Source organism: Camelus bactrianus, chromosome 19 (genome assembly GCF_048773025.1).
Source record: "Camelus bactrianus isolate YW-2024 breed Bactrian camel chromosome 19, ASM4877302v1, whole genome shotgun sequence".
Lineage (NCBI taxonomy): Eukaryota > Metazoa > Chordata > Mammalia > Artiodactyla > Camelidae > Camelus > Camelus bactrianus.
Genome location: NC_133557.1, coordinates 27866297 through 27884220, shown reverse-complemented (window position 1 = coordinate 27884220; position 17924 = coordinate 27866297). Strand labels below are relative to the sequence as shown.

General features: G+C 47.0%; 1 protein-coding gene across 1 annotated transcript; it reads right to left on the bottom strand.

The window, feature by feature from the left end:
- Nucleotides 1-14542: 14542 nt before the first annotated feature.
- On the bottom strand, nucleotides 14543-16941 carry LOC105071822 (protein FAM209). Its single transcript, XM_010958585.2, has 2 exons — nucleotides 15726-16941; nucleotides 14543-14858 (listed from the first exon to the last, which is right to left on the bottom strand). The coding sequence occupies exons 1-2, from the start codon at nucleotides 15972-15974 to the stop codon at nucleotides 14598-14600; spliced, it is 510 nt and encodes a 169-aa protein (XP_010956887.1). The 5' UTR covers nucleotides 15975-16941; the 3' UTR covers nucleotides 14543-14597.
- Between the last annotated feature and the right edge of the window lie 983 nt (nucleotides 16942-17924).

Here is a 17924-nt window from a genome sequence, read left to right as displayed (position 1 = left end):
CCCACTCCTGGACATATATCCAGAGGGAACTCTAATGTGAAAATACATGCACCCCAATGTTCATAGCAGCACTATTTACAATAGCCAAGACATGGAAACAACCTAAATGTCCATTGATAGATGACTGGATAAAGAAGTTGTGGTATATACATACAATGGAATACCACTCAGCCATAAAAAAGAATGCCATTTGCTGTATCGTGGATGGACCTAGAGATATCATACTAAGTGAAGTAAGTTAGACAGAGAAAGACAAATATCACATGATACCAATTTTATGTGGAATCTAAAAAAATGACACAATGAAGTTATTTACAAAACAGAAGCAGACTCACAGACATAGAAAGCAAATTTGTTGGGGGGAAGAGAGTGGAAAGGGACAAATTGGGAGTTTGAGATTTGCAGATACTAACTACTATATGTATATAAAATAGATAACCAATAAGTTTCTTCTGTATAGCACAGGGAACTATATTCAATATTTTGTAGTAACCCATAATGAAAAGGAATATATGTATGTACATGTATGACTGAGACATTATGCTGTACACCAGAAATTGACACAATATTGTAAAATGACTATACTTAAATTAAAACACACACACACACACACACAGCTTCCCAGGTGAGAGCAACTGAATCAGAATCTCAGGTGACTCTTACGTAGCCTGCCTGGGCCAACCTCAGAATTAGGAATCATTGATTTATGATACAAAGAAGCCTAGATACAAAATAAAGAATTCCAGCACCTGCCAGAATGGCTCTTACAAGATACTAATCATCCACATAGTCCAGGATTGGCTGAATTTCCTTCTTGTTCTTTTTGTGGAACAATTAATTTAAAAAATGTCTGCATGGGGTTGAGTTACGCACGTATCTCTCCATGTACATGCTGTAATGACAAAATACAAGATTTCAGCTGTTTTTAATTTCTCTTGAAAGGCTCTGTGTCTTTGAAAGCCACACTGCATGGAGAATGGATGATATGGGACCAGAGTTCGTTCTACAGAGTAAGTTGTGTTTATCTCCTTGAATGTGGGCTGGTGGCTATGGTCTGTCTGCCCAGTCTAAGATTTCCCAATTCTATAATGACCACGTATCATTTTATAACCACAGATAAAAATTTAAATAAATTTCAAACAAACTCCAAAGCTCCCCCCATTTTTTTTTAAAGCAGTGCTACAAATCTGAAAAATGATCAGAATGATTGCCTCTTATTTCTTTCTGGCTTTTCTAATCTGTCTAAAAGTTGGCTAGGAGGTGACATGTGCACTTGGGGTGTTTGATGATAAGTGCTGGGGTACAGTCAAGCTTGAGATTGTTGGTTTTTCAAACTGCTGTTGATACAAGCAGCACTCTCCTGGCTCAGGAGGAGAAAAGCTCATATTTTTCAAGTGAAAAATGCTACAAGGAAACTTGGCAGAAGTCCAAGGTTATCAGGCGCAAAGATTCTAATTCCTCTTTTATGAAAAAAAGAAGCGCCTAAGAGGCAACACTTTCCAAACAATTGACTTCCCCGTGGCCCCCGAGGGACCTTGGGGGACAAAGAACCCCATGTCCTTTGCAAATCCAGGTAGGGTTTCTACCGAAGAGAAGTGAACTTTGAGAAGAATCTGGAGAGTGCCTGGGAACCAGGAAACCTGGTTCAAGCTTCTGTCGGAAATCCGCCTCCTTAATTCAGCATGGGGAAGACCCCCAGCCCAGCTTGATGCATCCCAGGCAGGCAAGGGGTCCTTTAGACAAAGCTTAAACTGTAATTAAGGGGGAAGCATTTCAAGGAGCTCCTTGTAAACAGCTTGATGTGATTGGGACCAGGTTGCAGAAAACAGGAGGGGCTGTCCTGGACTATGGGGACAGGGCCAGTGTGACTCCTGAGCAGGTGGCCTAATTGGTGGGTTTGCAAAGTAGCAAGATCTTGGGTCAGGAGACGTGACTTAGAAAATGCCCACTTTTCAGCCTTTCAGGGCTTAGCGGCCAGGGCTGGGCTGGGAGACAAGTCAGGTAGGGCTTTGGGGACACCTGTCCCATTGCTTCCCAAATTCAGAAGGTGTCTTCCCTCAGCAAACCCATTTTTGAGAATATTTGCCAGGGAAATGGATGTCCTCAGAGCAGCTCTGGAAATGTCTACAGAAGGGAAGCAAAATGTAGTCATTAAAAACGGCAGCGAAGGAGGGTGTTTACTGACTTGGAAGATGTTCGTCGTGCATGACAGGGTTTGGCAACATTTTCTGTAAAGGACCAGATACGAATTTTAGGCTTGCAGTCCATATGGCCTCAAAAGCAGCCACAGGCAACATGTGAACAACGTGGATGCCGTCGCTGCAACAGCGAAGCTGAGCAGGTGTGACAGAGACCAGATGGCCCTCAGAGCCCAAAATGTTTACTATTTCCAGCCAATTACAGAAAAAGTGTGTGGCCTTCTGAGAGTACATTGGGTGGATTGTAAGCCAACGAAGGCAGGGGCGCGGGAGAGGCAGGCTGCTGGGAGAGGCCCCGCTCTTTCATCATTGTCAAGATGAGAGAATTGCCTCGAGGATGGGAGCCACCAGCCGCCACCGCCACCTGCGCCACACGGCCCGTGGATGTGACCCGCTGTCTCCGGGGTGCCACTTCACGTCCTCCAGCTGCATCTAAGCTGCAAGAGTCTCCCTTTTGCTTTAGGTAAAGCAACAAACTGCTCAGAGCCTCAGCTTCCTCATCTGTAAAATGGGGATGATAATATAGCAATGGCCACAGCGTAAGTTGTGATGTAAGTGTGTGGTGTGCTCAAAACAGTGGAAGATTTTTAGCTTGTTTTTCATTTGTGTCTTTGAATCATCTAGGGTTCTTTGATTGTAAGTAGAAACGGGCCTTCAGAGAGAGCATGGCTCCTCTGACTCTTGACTTTGGACTTCTGATCTCCAGAACTGGGAGACAATGAACGTCTGTTGTGTTAAGCCGCCCATGTGTGGTACATTGCTACAGCAGTCCTGGGAATCTGATACAAGGGGAGTTAAATAAATCTGGAAAGAATGAATACAGTGGAATCCTAACTCAGATGGGCAGATAAAATTTTCCTTTGCCAGGAAAGAGGCTATACTTGGCAAATTTCCCCAAAGCTGCAAAAAAAATGAAAATAAAATAAAACTCTGGGCAGAGGAGATTACCAGCATCCTCATCACAGATGGGAACCTCCCTCCACAGGATACTTGCTTGATCTGTGTCTCGGCGGAAGCAGCAAGTTTCGGGACTTCATTCCCAGAAAATGATGGCTCCTCCCACCCCCCCCCATCACCGCCCCCAATGTTACGGAAATGACAGGCCAGCCAAGAAACAAGCACCACTCGGAGGGTTGGAGTACTCAGATTTATTACGCCGGTGGGCTCAGAGGGGCTTCTGCTCTGAAGCTCTGAGCACCTCCAAGACGTGCACATGAGGTTTTATAGGGTTAATTACAAGTAAGGGGCTATTAGCCAATAAGGTTCAACAACAAAAAGCAAGGAGTCAGTACACTGGAACTTATCAATTTGGAACAGATCACATTACTGACACTTGTTGAGCTTGGATATACGAGTTAGCTTGTTAGCCCAGTAAACTGACACTAAACTTCAGATTTATGAGTTAGCCCAGCAGAACTTAGATCAGTAAACCGACACTTACCACACTTAGATTTGTGACTTAGCTCGTTAGCCCAGCTGGGCTTTTCCTTCACACCAACACACCCACTTCCACCACTTGTCCCAACACCTCCCCTTCACATGGAAGAGTCAGAAGATAAAGCTGACTGTGCGGACTCTCCAAGCAGAGATCACTGTGGCCAAGAGGAATGCAGCGTCTCGAGACCACACCAAAGGGTTTTTCCCGCCTGGAAATTATGAGAACTGTCTTCTCCCTCAGCTCACCAAGCTAGAGGCCTGGAGCCGTGGGAGCAGGTCCATTTCCAATCACTCATTCATCCGCCGTGAGCCTGGCACACGGCAGTGACTCAGACAACACGCGGCGCCTACTTGGCACTTAGGGCTCAGTGAGGAAGAGAAAGAACGAACAGATACATGTTGATAAATAGGATGATGGTTGCAATAATCAATATGAAGGAGATAACTAAGAATAAGAGAGATAATAACCCAAAGGTGGGAACAACCCAAATGTCCATCAGTGGGTAAGGGGATAAACAAAACTGGTCCATCCGTACGGGGGAATATTATTCAGCCCTGAGCAGGAAGGAAGCACTGATACATGCTATGGACACAAAAGGCTGCATTTGTAGGACTCAATTTATGAGCAATGTTCAGATGAGGCAAATCCATAAAGACAGAAAGTAGATGAGTGGCTGCCAGGGGCTGGGGCAAGGATGGAGACGGGGTGCTAATGGGTGTGGGGTTTGTTTTGGAGGCGGAAAGCTGGCACCTAGATGAGTTTGCATAAACAACCTAATGTAACCTTATCTTTCATCAGCTTCCCCCATGTAGTTCCTAGTCGCAGCCCCACGATTTGTCATCTCTCAAACCTCAAACCCTCTTTCCTTTGTTAAAATGGTGACCCCCCCAAGTCTAACCATTTCTTTGACTTCCCTTTTTCCCTGTGAACTCCTTTGCACAAAAGTATTAATAAAAAGAGTATTCCTTTTTTCCTGTTAATCTATCTCTTGTTAGTTTAATTCACAGGCTCCCACACATTAAACCTAAGAGGGTGGAAGAGATGTTTTTCCTCTATAACAGGGATCATGCGATATGTGGTGTTTTGTGTTTGGCTTCTTTGACTTCGCAGAATGTTCTCAAGGTCCATCCATTTCATAGCATACGTCAGTCTTCATTCCTTTTCATGGCTGGATAATATTCCACGGTACAGTTATCGCACACTTTTATTAATCCATTTATCACATGATGGACATTTGAGTTGTTTCCATTTTTAGGCCATGATGAATAACACTGCTGTGAATATTCACGAACTAGTTTTGTGTGGACATATGTTTTCATCTCTCTTGGGTAGACACGGTAGCTAGGAATGGAATTTCTGGGTCCTATGGTGACTCTGTAAGTTTGACATTTTGAGGAAATGCCAGATTTTTTTCAAAAGTAACTGCATAGTTTTCCATTTCTGCTAGCGACGTGTGAGGGTTCCGATTTCTCTCCATCCTCCCCAGCAGTTGTCACTGTCTGTCTTTTTGATGACAGCCGTCCCAGTGGGCACAAAGTGCTGCCTCACTGTAGTTTTCATTTGCATTTCCCAGATGACGAGTCATGAGCATCTTTCTGTACACCTTCTCTGAAGAAATGTTGAAGTTCTTTGCCCATTTCAGTTGGGTTCTTTTTCTTTTTCTTTTTTTTTGGTTTGTTTTTGGGGAGAGGCAATTAGGCTTATTTATTTACTTGTTTATTAAACAGAGGTACTAGGAATTGAACCCAGGACCTCGTGCACACTAAGCATGTGCTCTACCCCTGAGCTATGCCCCTGACTTCCACTTTCCTTCCTACTGTTGAGTTGTGAATTCTTCATATATGCTTAATACTAGGTCCTTCGCAGACAGATAATTTATAACTATTTCTCCTTCTCTGACTTGTCCTTTCTCTTTCCTATTGTTTCCTTTGGAGCAGAAAAGCCTTTAATTCTGACGAAGTCTTATTTATCAATTTTTCTTTGGTTACTTGTGCTTTTGGTTGCATTGTTTCTGTAATCAGAAAAAAAAAAAGGAAATATTTTACAGAAAAACAGGCCCAGACATCATGCATTTTTTTTACTTCACAACGTCCCTGCCCTCACGGAGCTACCACTCGCTGACGCTCCCTGGGACTTGCTCTCAGTGGTGAAGCCCGCTTCTGTCTTCCTCTTGGGTGCTTTTCCAGGTTGCTGGGCAAAGTCTTCCGTATCTCACAAACCAGATGGCCCATTCAACAGCTTAGAGTTTAAGTGGGATGAGTCATCACTTAACTGTACTTAGAAATTCTAAAATAAGTCACATGTAAGCCATTGCAGGGTTTTTATTTTCAGTGTCTCGACTGGCTGTGCTTTCAGTGTTTGCTGACTGTGGAATAAACCCAAACACTGGCAGATGGTGGTTATGCTGCCAGGAGTGGGGAGCGTGGAATCCTGCCCCATCTGGGGGAAGAGGTACCATATGTGTTTGTAATAACAAAACACTGGGGAGAACCTAGACGCCCATCAGTGGGGAACTGGTTAGATTATGGTTCATCCAAACTCTAGAAGAGCCAAGGTGCATAAAAAGTAGAGAATTGAAAATGTTGGGGGGGGGGGTGTAGATTTTCCTCTACCCTCTTAGGCTCAGTAAATGGGGGTCTATGAATTAAACTAATGAAAGATGAACTGGAGAAAAGACACAAGTTTTACTAATATGTGTGTGCACAGGAGTTCACAGAAAAGAAGTGACGATCGAAGAAGCAGGTAGACTCGGGGACTTATATACCCTTTTAACAAAGGGAAGGGGGTTTAGGGTTCAAGGGTAAGTTGTGGGGAAGGGACTAAGAAATATGTGGGGGAAACGAATGGGAGATAGGACTCTTCTGGTCGGATCTGTTCATGCAAACTCATCTTGGTTTTGACTCCCAGTCTTTGGTAATAAGAGTCTCTGCTCTCCTGGCATGTGGGGGAAGCGGGGGCACCTTCCTCAATGGGAAATGTATGTTCTGTTTTCAGGGAGAAAAGGGGAGGGCAGAGAAATCTTCCTGCTTCAGTTGCCTTCAGCTCAAAATAACCCTTATGCCAAAGTGGCATATTTGGGGACGGCATATCCTGATCCCCTTTGAGGGGATCCGGTTACAACACAAATGAAGGTATGACTGAGGATGGAGGTCAGCCCTCTGAAGGGAGGAGTGGGTTTCCAGGAGAGCCTCAGGGCCTTTGCACCTGCTCTTCTGACTTGCCGGAATGCTCCATCCATTGCTGGGTCCTCACCTCACACAGTTTGCCCCAAGCATCCTTGGAAGGTCTCCCCTGACCATCTGGCACAGTACTCCCCTTCATCTAGAGTATTTTTCTTCACAGCACGTACCCCCTTCTGACATGCTGTTGTATATTTATGTGTTCGTTGCCAACGTCTGTCTTCCCTAATTGTCTGATAGCCCCCAGTGGAACTGTAGGATTTGATACCTTCGCACTCCCAGTGCCCAGAGGGTGCTTGGCTTTTTTAAGGCTGAATAATAGTTAGTGTCTGTATAACCCGCATTCTGTTTTATCTGTCCATCCACGGACACTCGTTGGCTCCCACTTCTTGGCTGTTGTGAACAACACTGCTGTGAGCACGGGTGGTGTGCAGACATCACTTCTAGACCATGCTCTGAACTCCTGGGTACATCCCCAGAAGGGGAGTGGCTGGACCACACAGTAGTTCTATTTTTAAGTTTCCGAGGAACCTCCATACTGTTCTCCACAGCGGCTGCACCGTTTTACAGCCTCTTCTCTGTGAGCAGCCTCTAAGGGGCGAGGGGGGTCGCCCCCGCACCCTCAGCCCGCCCCCGTGTTCACACAGAGGGATGCTCCTGAGGATCGGCTGAATGATGAGCCGATGAACGACAGAAGGAGGAGGGAGTGAGTGAAGGAAGCAGAAATGGTGTTTCTGGAATCACGAAGTCACGGGAGGTGGCTACGATGACACTGGTCCACGCGAGGGGCAGAAGCTCCAGCAGCGCCGGCCCCACGGCTAAGGCCACATACACTGGGGAGGGGAAGGAGCAGCCTCGGGGTCTCCAAGTTCAAGGAATCCAGTTTGCCCAACAAGACAGGCGCTTTCCTAAGAGCGCCAGGAGTGAACTCGGGGCTGGGGGAGCCTCCCTCTCGCCAGGGACCTCGGCCCCCCCAGCATGAGTGAGGGGGTGGGGAGCAGAGCGGGGAGGGGGTGCAGGAGGAGGGGGGGCGCGTGGTGAGACCAGGCTCTAACCACAGGAGCTTAGCGCCTCCTTGTGCCGCCCGGATTGGGATTTGCGCCCAAGTCTCCCCAGTCCACCCACTTGCGGCGTCTCCCAGGTGCCCGTGACGCCCCAGAGGCCGCGGGACAGCGGGCCGGCCGCAGCCAGCGGCCCTCCCCCTCCTGCCCGCTCCTCTTCATCGCGTTTGCTTTTTAAGGGTTTTCAAAATGGAAGGGACTCTGACCGCTTCGCCTCCCAGCGGGACGCGCTGGAGATGTGTTCCTGTCAGCACTGTCCCTGAGGAAGGCTCGCGGCACCGAGAAGGGGAACTTTCTAACCGCAACTCTCCTGCATTACGAAGTGATAACGTGTCAAAGATGTTACTCAACTCCTTGGTTGAGGAGGAGCCGGGAGGACGTGACAGCCAGACTCCAGCCAGCCAGCCCGCCCGCCCCGCACGACGCACCGCGCCCCCTACAGGCCGACCACCCGCACTTCCATAAACACGAGTGCAATGCCTTGCTTGTTAACCGTTTTGCTAATTAGCTCAAAGACGATGGAGGGCAGAGGTTGCCCAGAAAGGCCCCTAGAAGACGCCCAGTTTCCCCCAGGAAACCTGCTCCTGGGATGTCCTGGCAGCACTGGCTTTCCCCCATCTGTTGTCCCCTGCGGCCCCCAGCCCCGAGGGCCCCCGAGAACAGAGACGAAGTCCTCACACTAGGTCCCGCCCGGGTCGGGTCGTAGATGCCTGGAGAATGGGAGTAGCTCGGGTTTGGGGAGTGGAGGAAGGAAGGATTCCAGTCTCTCCAGGGCTCTCGTCTCTCCAGGAGGGAAATTCAGGTTCTGCCAGTGGCCTGCAAGGCCTCATGGCTGCACCGGCCCCGCGTCTCCTTCCCTGTCCCCCTACTCACTTGGCCCCAAGTACGGAGCCTTGGTGGTTTCTGTCCAGCCAGGCACCTTCTGCCTCAGGGCCTTTGCACTCCCCTTCTTCACTCCTCCACACTCTGCTCCTGGCTTGTCTTCAGGGCAACTCCCTCCAGTAACCACTTCTCAGGGACCCCTTCCAGGACCACACTGTTTAAGATCATAAACAACCAACCCCTCGCAGACCCCCACACCCTTTTCCCCTTCCTTACTTGACCCTTCTCCTAATACACGTGTCACCTGACAGCAGATATATTGGCCTTGTGTATAAAGTGTATGTGTTTCTTGTCTCGCCCCCAGTAGGATGCAAGCTCTACGCCAGCAAGATGTTTGTTGTTTGTTTTTATTTCCTTGTCCCCAGAGCCTGGAACAGTGCACAAAAAGAACACTTGAATGAACGAATAAATAATCAAATGCCAAATGTTCATTTTTCAAAAAAACTGAAGTACAGTTGATTTACAATGTTGTGTTAGTTTCTGGTGTGCAGCATTGTGATTCAGATATACATACACATTCTTTTCCAGATTCTTTTTCATTAGAGGTTATTACAAGCTATGTGCCACACAGTAGGTCTTTGTTGTTTATCTATTTTGTATTATAGTAGTTTGTAACTACGAATCCCAAGCTCCTAATTTATCCCTCCCCACCCCTTCCCCTCTGGTAACCATAAATTTTTTTCTATGTGAGTCTGTTTCTGTTTTTTAAGTAAGTCCATTTGTGTCATTTTTAGAAAGATTCCACATATAAGTGATATCGGATAATATGGCTCTGACTTACTTCATTTAGTATAATCTCTAGGTCCATCCATGTTATGGCAAATGGCATTATTTCAAATGGTCATTGTTAAAAAAATGTTATTACTACTAGTGCTATGAATGCCAGTTGCCATCAGTAATAAAAGTACAATGACTACTATTACTTCCACTTCCACATCACTATTGTCAAAGGCCCTTGAAAACAGCATCTTTGGGAGACACGATCACGCCGTTCCCTGCGATGGGCGTTGTCTGCCACCTGGTGGCCATCTTCAGTAACTGCAACTCACGCAAAGCGTTCTAAGAGGTTTCAGGCAGACGTGCCCAACCAGCTGTCCACACGTTCGTTTAAAAATCTCTATTGGCATGTCTGATGAGAACTCAAGTTGGCACAACTCTTCTAGAAGGAAATTTGGCAATTCCTAAGAAAACTACACGCGCGCTTCCCTTTTTACCCACCAAGCTCACTTCTAGGCGCTTCCCTGAAGATACATCACCAACAACATAAAAACGTGTGCGCACAAGGTTGTTTCATTGCATCATTATTTGTCATTTCAAACTACTGCAAACTACCTACATGTCTGCATATAGAGGTTGAACAAACTGGTACATCCACAACATAGAGCACTCTGCAGTGGAAAACAGAATGAGAATGTCCTCTAAGAGGCTGTACGAAGTGACTAACATTCTGTTAAGTGGAAAAAGCAAAGCCCCAAAGTATACAGACAACTTGCTTCATGTCAGAAAGAGAGGGTATAAGAAAATACACATGTATCTGGTCATTTGTGCAAGAGAAATACAGGAAGGATAAAACAGAAACCAAAGAGGCTGATCACGTCCCTACAGGGCTTGGAGGGAGGGCAGGAGAGCATGGCATCTGGGTACCAGAGATGCAGGAAGACAGCCAGTTCTCTGGGTGCATCTTTTCCTAGACCTTTGACTCTCAGAACCATTGTGATATTTCACATATCTTCACATACTCAGAGAGCAAACCGACAATCAAAACCAGCCAGGACGCTGGAGAACCTGAAATGGAATCAGATACTAACAAACGGGCCTAACACAGGACAGAAGGATCACTGACCACATTGATGGGGGTGGGAAGAGAAGAAATCGCCTAAGGAAACTGAACGTCACGTCTTAACTGGATATTGCGAAGCTAAAGACAAAGGGACTGTCAGCAATGCTGTGACCTCAATGTAATGTGCTTCTCCTGGGGTTTGCATTCAAAACTCGGAAGCTAAGTGTGCACTGGAAACTGAACGACAAGCAAATGTAGATCATGAGAGCTGGGTCCTCACTGTTGGAGAAAGAAGCTACGAGGGGAAGGAGGATGGCTAGAACGAACCCGACGTACTGGGCTGGAATCAGAGCGATCGGGATTAAGTCCTGGTAATCGACATATATATATATATATATATACACACACACAGATATGCAGATACAGAAATCAGACGGTGGGGGGTGGGTAACATACACACAGATGTTTCCTAGCTCTTTCTGACTGGGGGCGATGACAGTCAGTACAGATGAGCACATGAGTGCCCAGACCCTGTTTGCTAACCATCATTCTCCAATAAAAGGAACCAGGGCTCTTTGGAGAAGTGGTCAATTCCGGGGCTGAGGCAGGGAATAAACAAGATGCCCCTGGAACATGCTGGGTTGCCAGAGAGGCAGAACTTGCTCAGAGGAGGATGCGGGCTTGTTCAAAGTACGCAGGAGCCAACCTAAAGGAGCTGGAAAAGTTTGAGCAGGAAAATAAATAACCAAAATATTGGATTTTAATAAGCTAAAATAAGTATCTAGGAGTCTATACTGATATAAATAAATCATCAAATAAGTGGGGGAGAAAGGACAGCTCTTCCTTTCAGTAGAATTGCAGTTAATAAATGTAGCAGGAAAGAGGAATACTGAAATCAGCATCAGGCAAACACCAACACCACAGAAAACTGTTACAGACAAGACCCGCTGATGGTGCGGAAATCAGTGAGTGAAAATGGGAGGAGGAGCAGAAGCCAGCAGACGCCACCTTCGCCCAGAGCTCAAGGCCACGTCGACAGCAGTGGGGCGCAGACACAACACAGATGCCTGGACGTGGTTTACCGAGAAGGACATGACACCACTTCTCTGGTATTTTTGCCAGAAATGCATTTCTTTCGTGAGAAAACATCATTCATTCAACCCAAACAGAGGGACGTTCTACATAACAGCTGATCACGGTTCTTCTGAAGTGTCAAGGAAGGTCATAAAAGACACACCGGGGAGACGGAGAAGAGACGGCTGAATGCAACGTGGGATGCTGGCTTGGGTGTAGGACAGTGAGAGGACATTCAAGGAGTGAATTTCATTTATGAAATAAAATTCAAATTAGTGAAGTAACAGTACTGTACCCATATTACGTTTTCTGGTTTTCATGATTCTACTATGGTTACGCCAGCATTAGGGGAAGCTGGGTGAGGGGTAAATGGGAACTCTTTGTGCTGTTGTTGCAACTTCCCTGGAAGTCTGAAATGAGTTCCAAGTAGAAGGTTTTAAAAATCTATATGGGGCACCTGTCGTGTGCCAACCCGTTCCAGACACTGAGGACACTGCTGTGACCACAGGAGACTCTGCCCCTGTCCTCATGGAGCTTACACTCCAGGGGAGAAGGCACAAACAGGAAACAGGTCAATACACAGATAACATCACACAGTGACGGTGTGACAAAGCAAACGACTCGGGGGCCTCTGGCAGGCCACTGGGCGTGGGTGGACCCCACATCCTTGCAGCTGTAAGACTGGGCTTCCTGGTTCCTTTTCTAGCTCTTGGCTGCGGACCGTTCTCAGACCCAAGGGGTTGCTCTCACATCCTTGTCCTGAGACCCATGATCTCACACACGGCTGACGGCTTCCTCGGGGCCACCAGGAGCATCTCCTGGCTACGACAGCACAGTGTGACCGAGGGGGTGACTATTCCATCAGTCACAGCTTTCGCCCACACTCGGGAGAGATTATACAAGGCTGTGTGCCATTGGGGGTCACCTTAGGATTTGGCCTCCCACCTGCACCCAGGTGTATGGCAAAGGCTTTGCAGGTGCTCAGGCCACGCAGCATGTCAGCTGTCCTCTCACGGGTCCTCGTTAGCATCACCATGAAGCCCCCATCACTGCAAGCACACAGCCACCCTTTTTGCAGCTGGGTTTCCATCCTCCTGTCCACATCCTGGTGTAACCCCCTCCCCTGGAGTGACTTTCTAGTCAGTAGAACGTGGCCGAGGGGACAGGTGGTCCTGCCTGTGACTCCACACGTTCTGTAAGACTGGGAGCAGACTTGCTCTGGAGCCTTAACCTCCTTGCTGGAGACTGAATTCTGGAAATGAATTCTGCCAACCACCTGTGTGCACCTCCTCTGATGAAGACGGCAGGTGTAGACAACCACCTGTTTGTGAAGATTACTGCTGAATCCATCGGCTCCCAGTGAACACCTTTCCTGGTTGTTCACATATAAATTAAGATGAGCAGCTACTGGGGACTGGCAAACTGGGAAGGGCTACTTACTAAATATTTTCAGCTTTGTGGACCATAATGGTTTCTGTGGAATAATTCAACTCTGCCACCGAGCACAAAAGCAACCGGCGGCAATATGTGAGTGGTGGGTGCAGCTGGGCTCCAAGAAAAAATTTACTTACAGTCATTGGAATTTGAATTTCATGTACTTTTCATGTCATGAAATATGATTTATCTTCTGATTTTTTCAACAATTAAAAAATATAAAAACCATTATTGGCTCATGGGCTGACTGGGCCCTTGAGCTGTGGTTTGGCGACTGTGAGATGATCTCCATTCTAATCTAAAATGTGCCCCGCACTGACATCACAGGGTACCACCAGCATACTTGGTCCTTATCTGCATTTCTTCAGCATGTGCTGTAAAAATAACTCAAATAGTCCCATTTTCTTGAAAACACCCAGAAAGTATTCAGAAGGCACAAGGAAGTGGTCTCAGATCCTTCCTCCCCCAACCCCATCCTGAAAGTTGGAGTTACGATAGAAGGGGTTCAGGGACTGCTTTTCAAAGACAATGTAACCATGACGAGCAGCGATCTGAGGTCTAGCTCTGCACACACCACACACAGGTGGGACGGATCCTGAAGACTTTGCTCAAGGGATGAGAATTAACTCTTCGTGGCTGGGCAGGAAGTGATGGAGACTCAAGCACACGGTAATTTGGGGACTGAGGGAGTCTCCACGGTCTCGCACAGCTCACGTCCCTGTCCAGGCCTGCACCTCACATCCCTGACACTAGCAGGCTGGCCTAGATGGGGGGTCATAAACACATCTAACAGCTGCAGTAAGTGCAATTTCCACAAGCCGTACGAACAAGCCAAAATGGCCAGATTTTAAATAAATCCTATAAAGAACCTTCATACTGACTGCTTTGGGAAACCCTGGCTGGCTCATCTGTGTCCAAATTATGTTTTAAAACTATGGTTTGACTCTCCGTGCCTCTTAATCCAATGAGACATATGTTAACTGTGAGTTTTGTAGAAGCAAAAGTCAATACAGGGGACCCACCAGACAGAATGAATTAGACGATACTTATGGTGATAAGAAAATGAAATGATCCTAGAATCCACCCTCCCCTTGACACACACACCTTCTCATTCAATCATTTTATCATTTTAAACCTGTAACTGAAGTCATCCTTTGTAATGTAGTTAATTAAAGAGAAAAACCAGTTCCATCTTTTGCAAAAAAATAGCTACTCTAAAGAGAGCTACTATGAAAATAATATCAGCATCTTACCCCAAATTCCCCCAGCCTGACTCTGCAAGGGCCATGGCACGGGGGCCAAGAATGCTCACCTGCCCTCAGGCGGCGGTCCACGCCCTTCTCGCCACCCTCAGCCCTGCAGGGAGTGAGGAAGGCCAAAGCAACTCTGACTGCTGTGGCCACTGGTTTTCATTTTTTTCAAATTTAAAAAAAGAGAAAGGAAAAAGTTCCCAAATTTGAGGATTCTTTTCCTTCAGACTAGTTTTATTAGTTTGGATATGGTTTGTCAACACTCAAATTTTTTCTCTCCTACTTTGACACACAAATCCATTCACTCGGAGTCCTCTTCGCCCCATATCTCGTATATCGTGATGTTATTTTGTGGGTCTGCGGGCACCTCTACGTTCTGAATCTTGAGGTTACTGCCAGTTGCCATGACAACTTTCAGATTCCGCACCTTGGACACAAACTGCACAAGGTCCATCTCGAGCTGGGTTAAGGTACTGAACGCATAGTCTCTGTTGGGGGAAGCGTTTTGATTTTTCTTTACTGGAGTGCGAAATGAACAGCCTCGAAGGCTAGGATTCTGCTCCTGTCAAGAAAGACATTCAGGATGAAAAATACCGTTGACATTGCTGGGTTTGACACCTAAGAGAAGTTGGCTCTAGCACTGATCTAGCCCAGGGATTGACAAACGATGGCCAAATCTGGCCCACTATCTGTTTTTGTAAATAAAGTTTTATTGGAACACAGCCAGGCTCACTCATTTGCATAGTGTCTGCGGCTGCTTTCATGCTAAAATAGTAGGGTTGTCGCTGCAACGGGGACTGAGCTGCAAAGCTGAAAGTATCAATTATCTGGTCTTTTACAGAAAAGGTTTCCCAACCCTGCTTCCATCAGTCTGGACACAATCTCCCGAAGGGTCAGGCCTGCCTAGAGTGAACATGCCATGGTGCCTCTCTCCCTGCCCCTTCTGAGAGTTGCTCAGCCACTTCACGGGCCAGCCATTATTTACGACAGGTCTTTCCCTCCCTTAGGAAAATGATGCCATTTCCATTCAGTTCAGCAACTTGCAATAAGTCAAACACTAGGGAAATTAAAAAGCGGGGTGGTGAATCTGGCTCTGTGAATAATCCTGACCTGAAGCACACCAAGTTCTTAATCTAACCTCCATTTGAAAAAACACTGCTTTAACAGGATAAATATCGAGCCAAGGTTTTATTCCCCCAATAAATGGAAGTGGGTCTTCAACTATTAGTCCCAACCTCTGTGGGTTAAGGTCTACTGTCTTCCCTAAGGATACGTCGGGAACCTTTCTCAGGACCATGACCTAGGGACTCTGTCTCTGAATTCATTATTCATAACAGTCCTGCCTACAACAAGAACATCCTTTCTCTGAGTCCGAGATTTCTGAGATGGAACCAACGTAAACGTGTAAAAAAAACGGAGCCATCCTTACCTTACTCTTCTCACTATCTCCTCGAAACTTCAGTATCACATATAGCACAACAACAAAAAAAAGCCAGAGCCACTTGTTCCCAAGCCAGCCTTGGGCATGCTCTGGTAGATTCTGCCTAATTCGAAAGTGCCCCCCGCAAGGCACCTTCCCCTGGGGTTCTTTGGCTTTATCTCTCAGAGAAGAAAACATAAAGGCACAGCCGCAGGAGAGGCACAGAGGCAAGAACAAGAACCATTTCAGCATCCGCATGGTGAGCACAGATGGGGGAGGAAGCTGCTCATGGTGGGCTTGTTGGCCCTGGCACCTGGAGACGGGGGACCTGGGGCTGGGCTGTTGGTGATGTCACAGAGGCCCCAGCCAGGACCAGCTCGGGCCATTGTGATGACTTCCGGGCTGAGGAAAATGCGGCTCACAGGGGTCACCTGGGAGCAGGACTTAAAGGGAAAGGGAGAAATTTCCAGCAGGCAATAAAAAAGGAGATGGAGGAGTGATGGAATGCCATCTTCTGGTCAGTATATTCTTTCCGACCCCGCTGCTCTACTGGGAGTCCAGCACTTTTCCCGGTTTTCATTTGTTGAATCCAGACATTGTGGTGAGCAGAGCAGACCGAGCACAGGCCCCTATTAAACCAGAGGCTACAAACTAGGAGCCACGGATGTGTTTTCTTTGGCCTACATTGTTTCTAAAAACTATTATTTGCCAATATTTAAATGTTGTGGGAGGGGCTCACTTAAAAAGGCCAGATTTCCAGTTCCTTTTGAAAATATGGAAGAGATCCAATAAATAACACTAGGCCACTCTATGCTGGAGCCGAGTAGGAACTGCCCCTCTAGGGGACCACGTTCTCTCCACAGTCGCCACCACTCCCTTTTGCCTCACACTTACACTCACTGACCTTACCTGAGTATGTGATGCCCGGGTGAATTAAGAGTATCATTTATTTCACTTAAGTTGTGATAAGAAGAGAGTGAGTGCTTTCAGAGACCAGAACAAGGGGACAGGCTCTCCTGAAAAAGACACTCGGGTAGAATTTGAGGGATGATCAGGAGCTGGGAGGGGGCTGACCTCTAGGCTGGTGTGAAGACTTGGAGGTGAGAGGGACACAGACTGTCTGACAGCCGAGGCCGATGCCAGGAATAAAGCCAGGGCTCACTGGCCAGTGCCTTTGAAACCATCACTTTCTAAAAATGACATGAAACAAAAAAGTCCCAATTAACGGAACACAGGTATGTAGTTGTTCTGCTGGGTCATCTGATTGACCCTGATTCCCTAGGAATAAAATGTTCTGAATATAATGAAGGGTCCCCTCTAACCATGCTGAGCAACAGAGAAGTTCTGTAAGACGATTTAAAACCAGAAGGGGAGGACAGAGAGCCGAGACCAGGTACAGACACTCCTACAGCTTCGGGGCGGGGGCTCTGTGCTGAGACCATCTGGGCAGCACTAAGGAGGGGCAAGACCAAGGGGTTGACTAGGAAACGGGTACTGCTATTATAACCAGACCTGTCACATGTAAATGGTGATCATTTCACAATATACACCAACTGAAACTTACACAATGTCAATTATATCACAATAAAAAATTTGTAGAAGGAAGAATATAGATAGTTAAACCAATGCACCCATCCTGAGGCGTTACTCTTAAGAGTTGCCCACTGAGGAAGGGGCTGGGGGGGGATGTATCTTTTTTTTTCATATTAAACTTGTAGTTTTATTCAAGTTTGATCTTAACAAATGAGTCAGGGAGAGAGCCCGCAGGAAAGGGGGAAGCCCATGGGGACAGGACCCTCCCAGATGCCTGAGGAGGGTTGGTGGTTGTATCTTGAGCTCTTCAGGGTCTCCTCCTTGAAATCACACTCTGTCCCCAGTCTCCCAGATCAGCCTCACACGGCCCCTGTGGAAGTCGGTCCTGTTGACCTGGGCAACCACTGCAGGGTAATCTGAGGTGCCTCATGTCTGCATGGACCCTGCATTAAGTCCACTCCTCCAAATAGTGCTCTAGAGTTCGGTGGGGACGGTGTGATGCACTCAGGGGCCAACAGACTCCCTTGATTTACATAAGTGACCCCAATCTGACGCTCAGAGAGCTTTGTCCCACCCGGTTTCCCTTACTTGGAAATGCTGGGGTGTGTTTAATGACAGGAGTCCCGACTTCTTGGCTTGCATTGTGTTCAAGTCTAAAACACTTCTCAACAGAAG

Excerpts from the sequence above, each read along its gene's own strand:
- LOC105071822 (XM_010958585.2), bottom strand. The coding sequence starts at position 15,974 with ATGCGGATGCTGAAATGGTTCTTGTTCTTGCCTCTGTGCCTCTCCTGC. Across the intron at positions 14,859-15,725 it reads GAGATAGTGAGAAGAGTAAG|GAGCAGAATCCTAGCCTTCG; the intron begins GTAAGGATGGCT and ends CTTTCTTGACAG.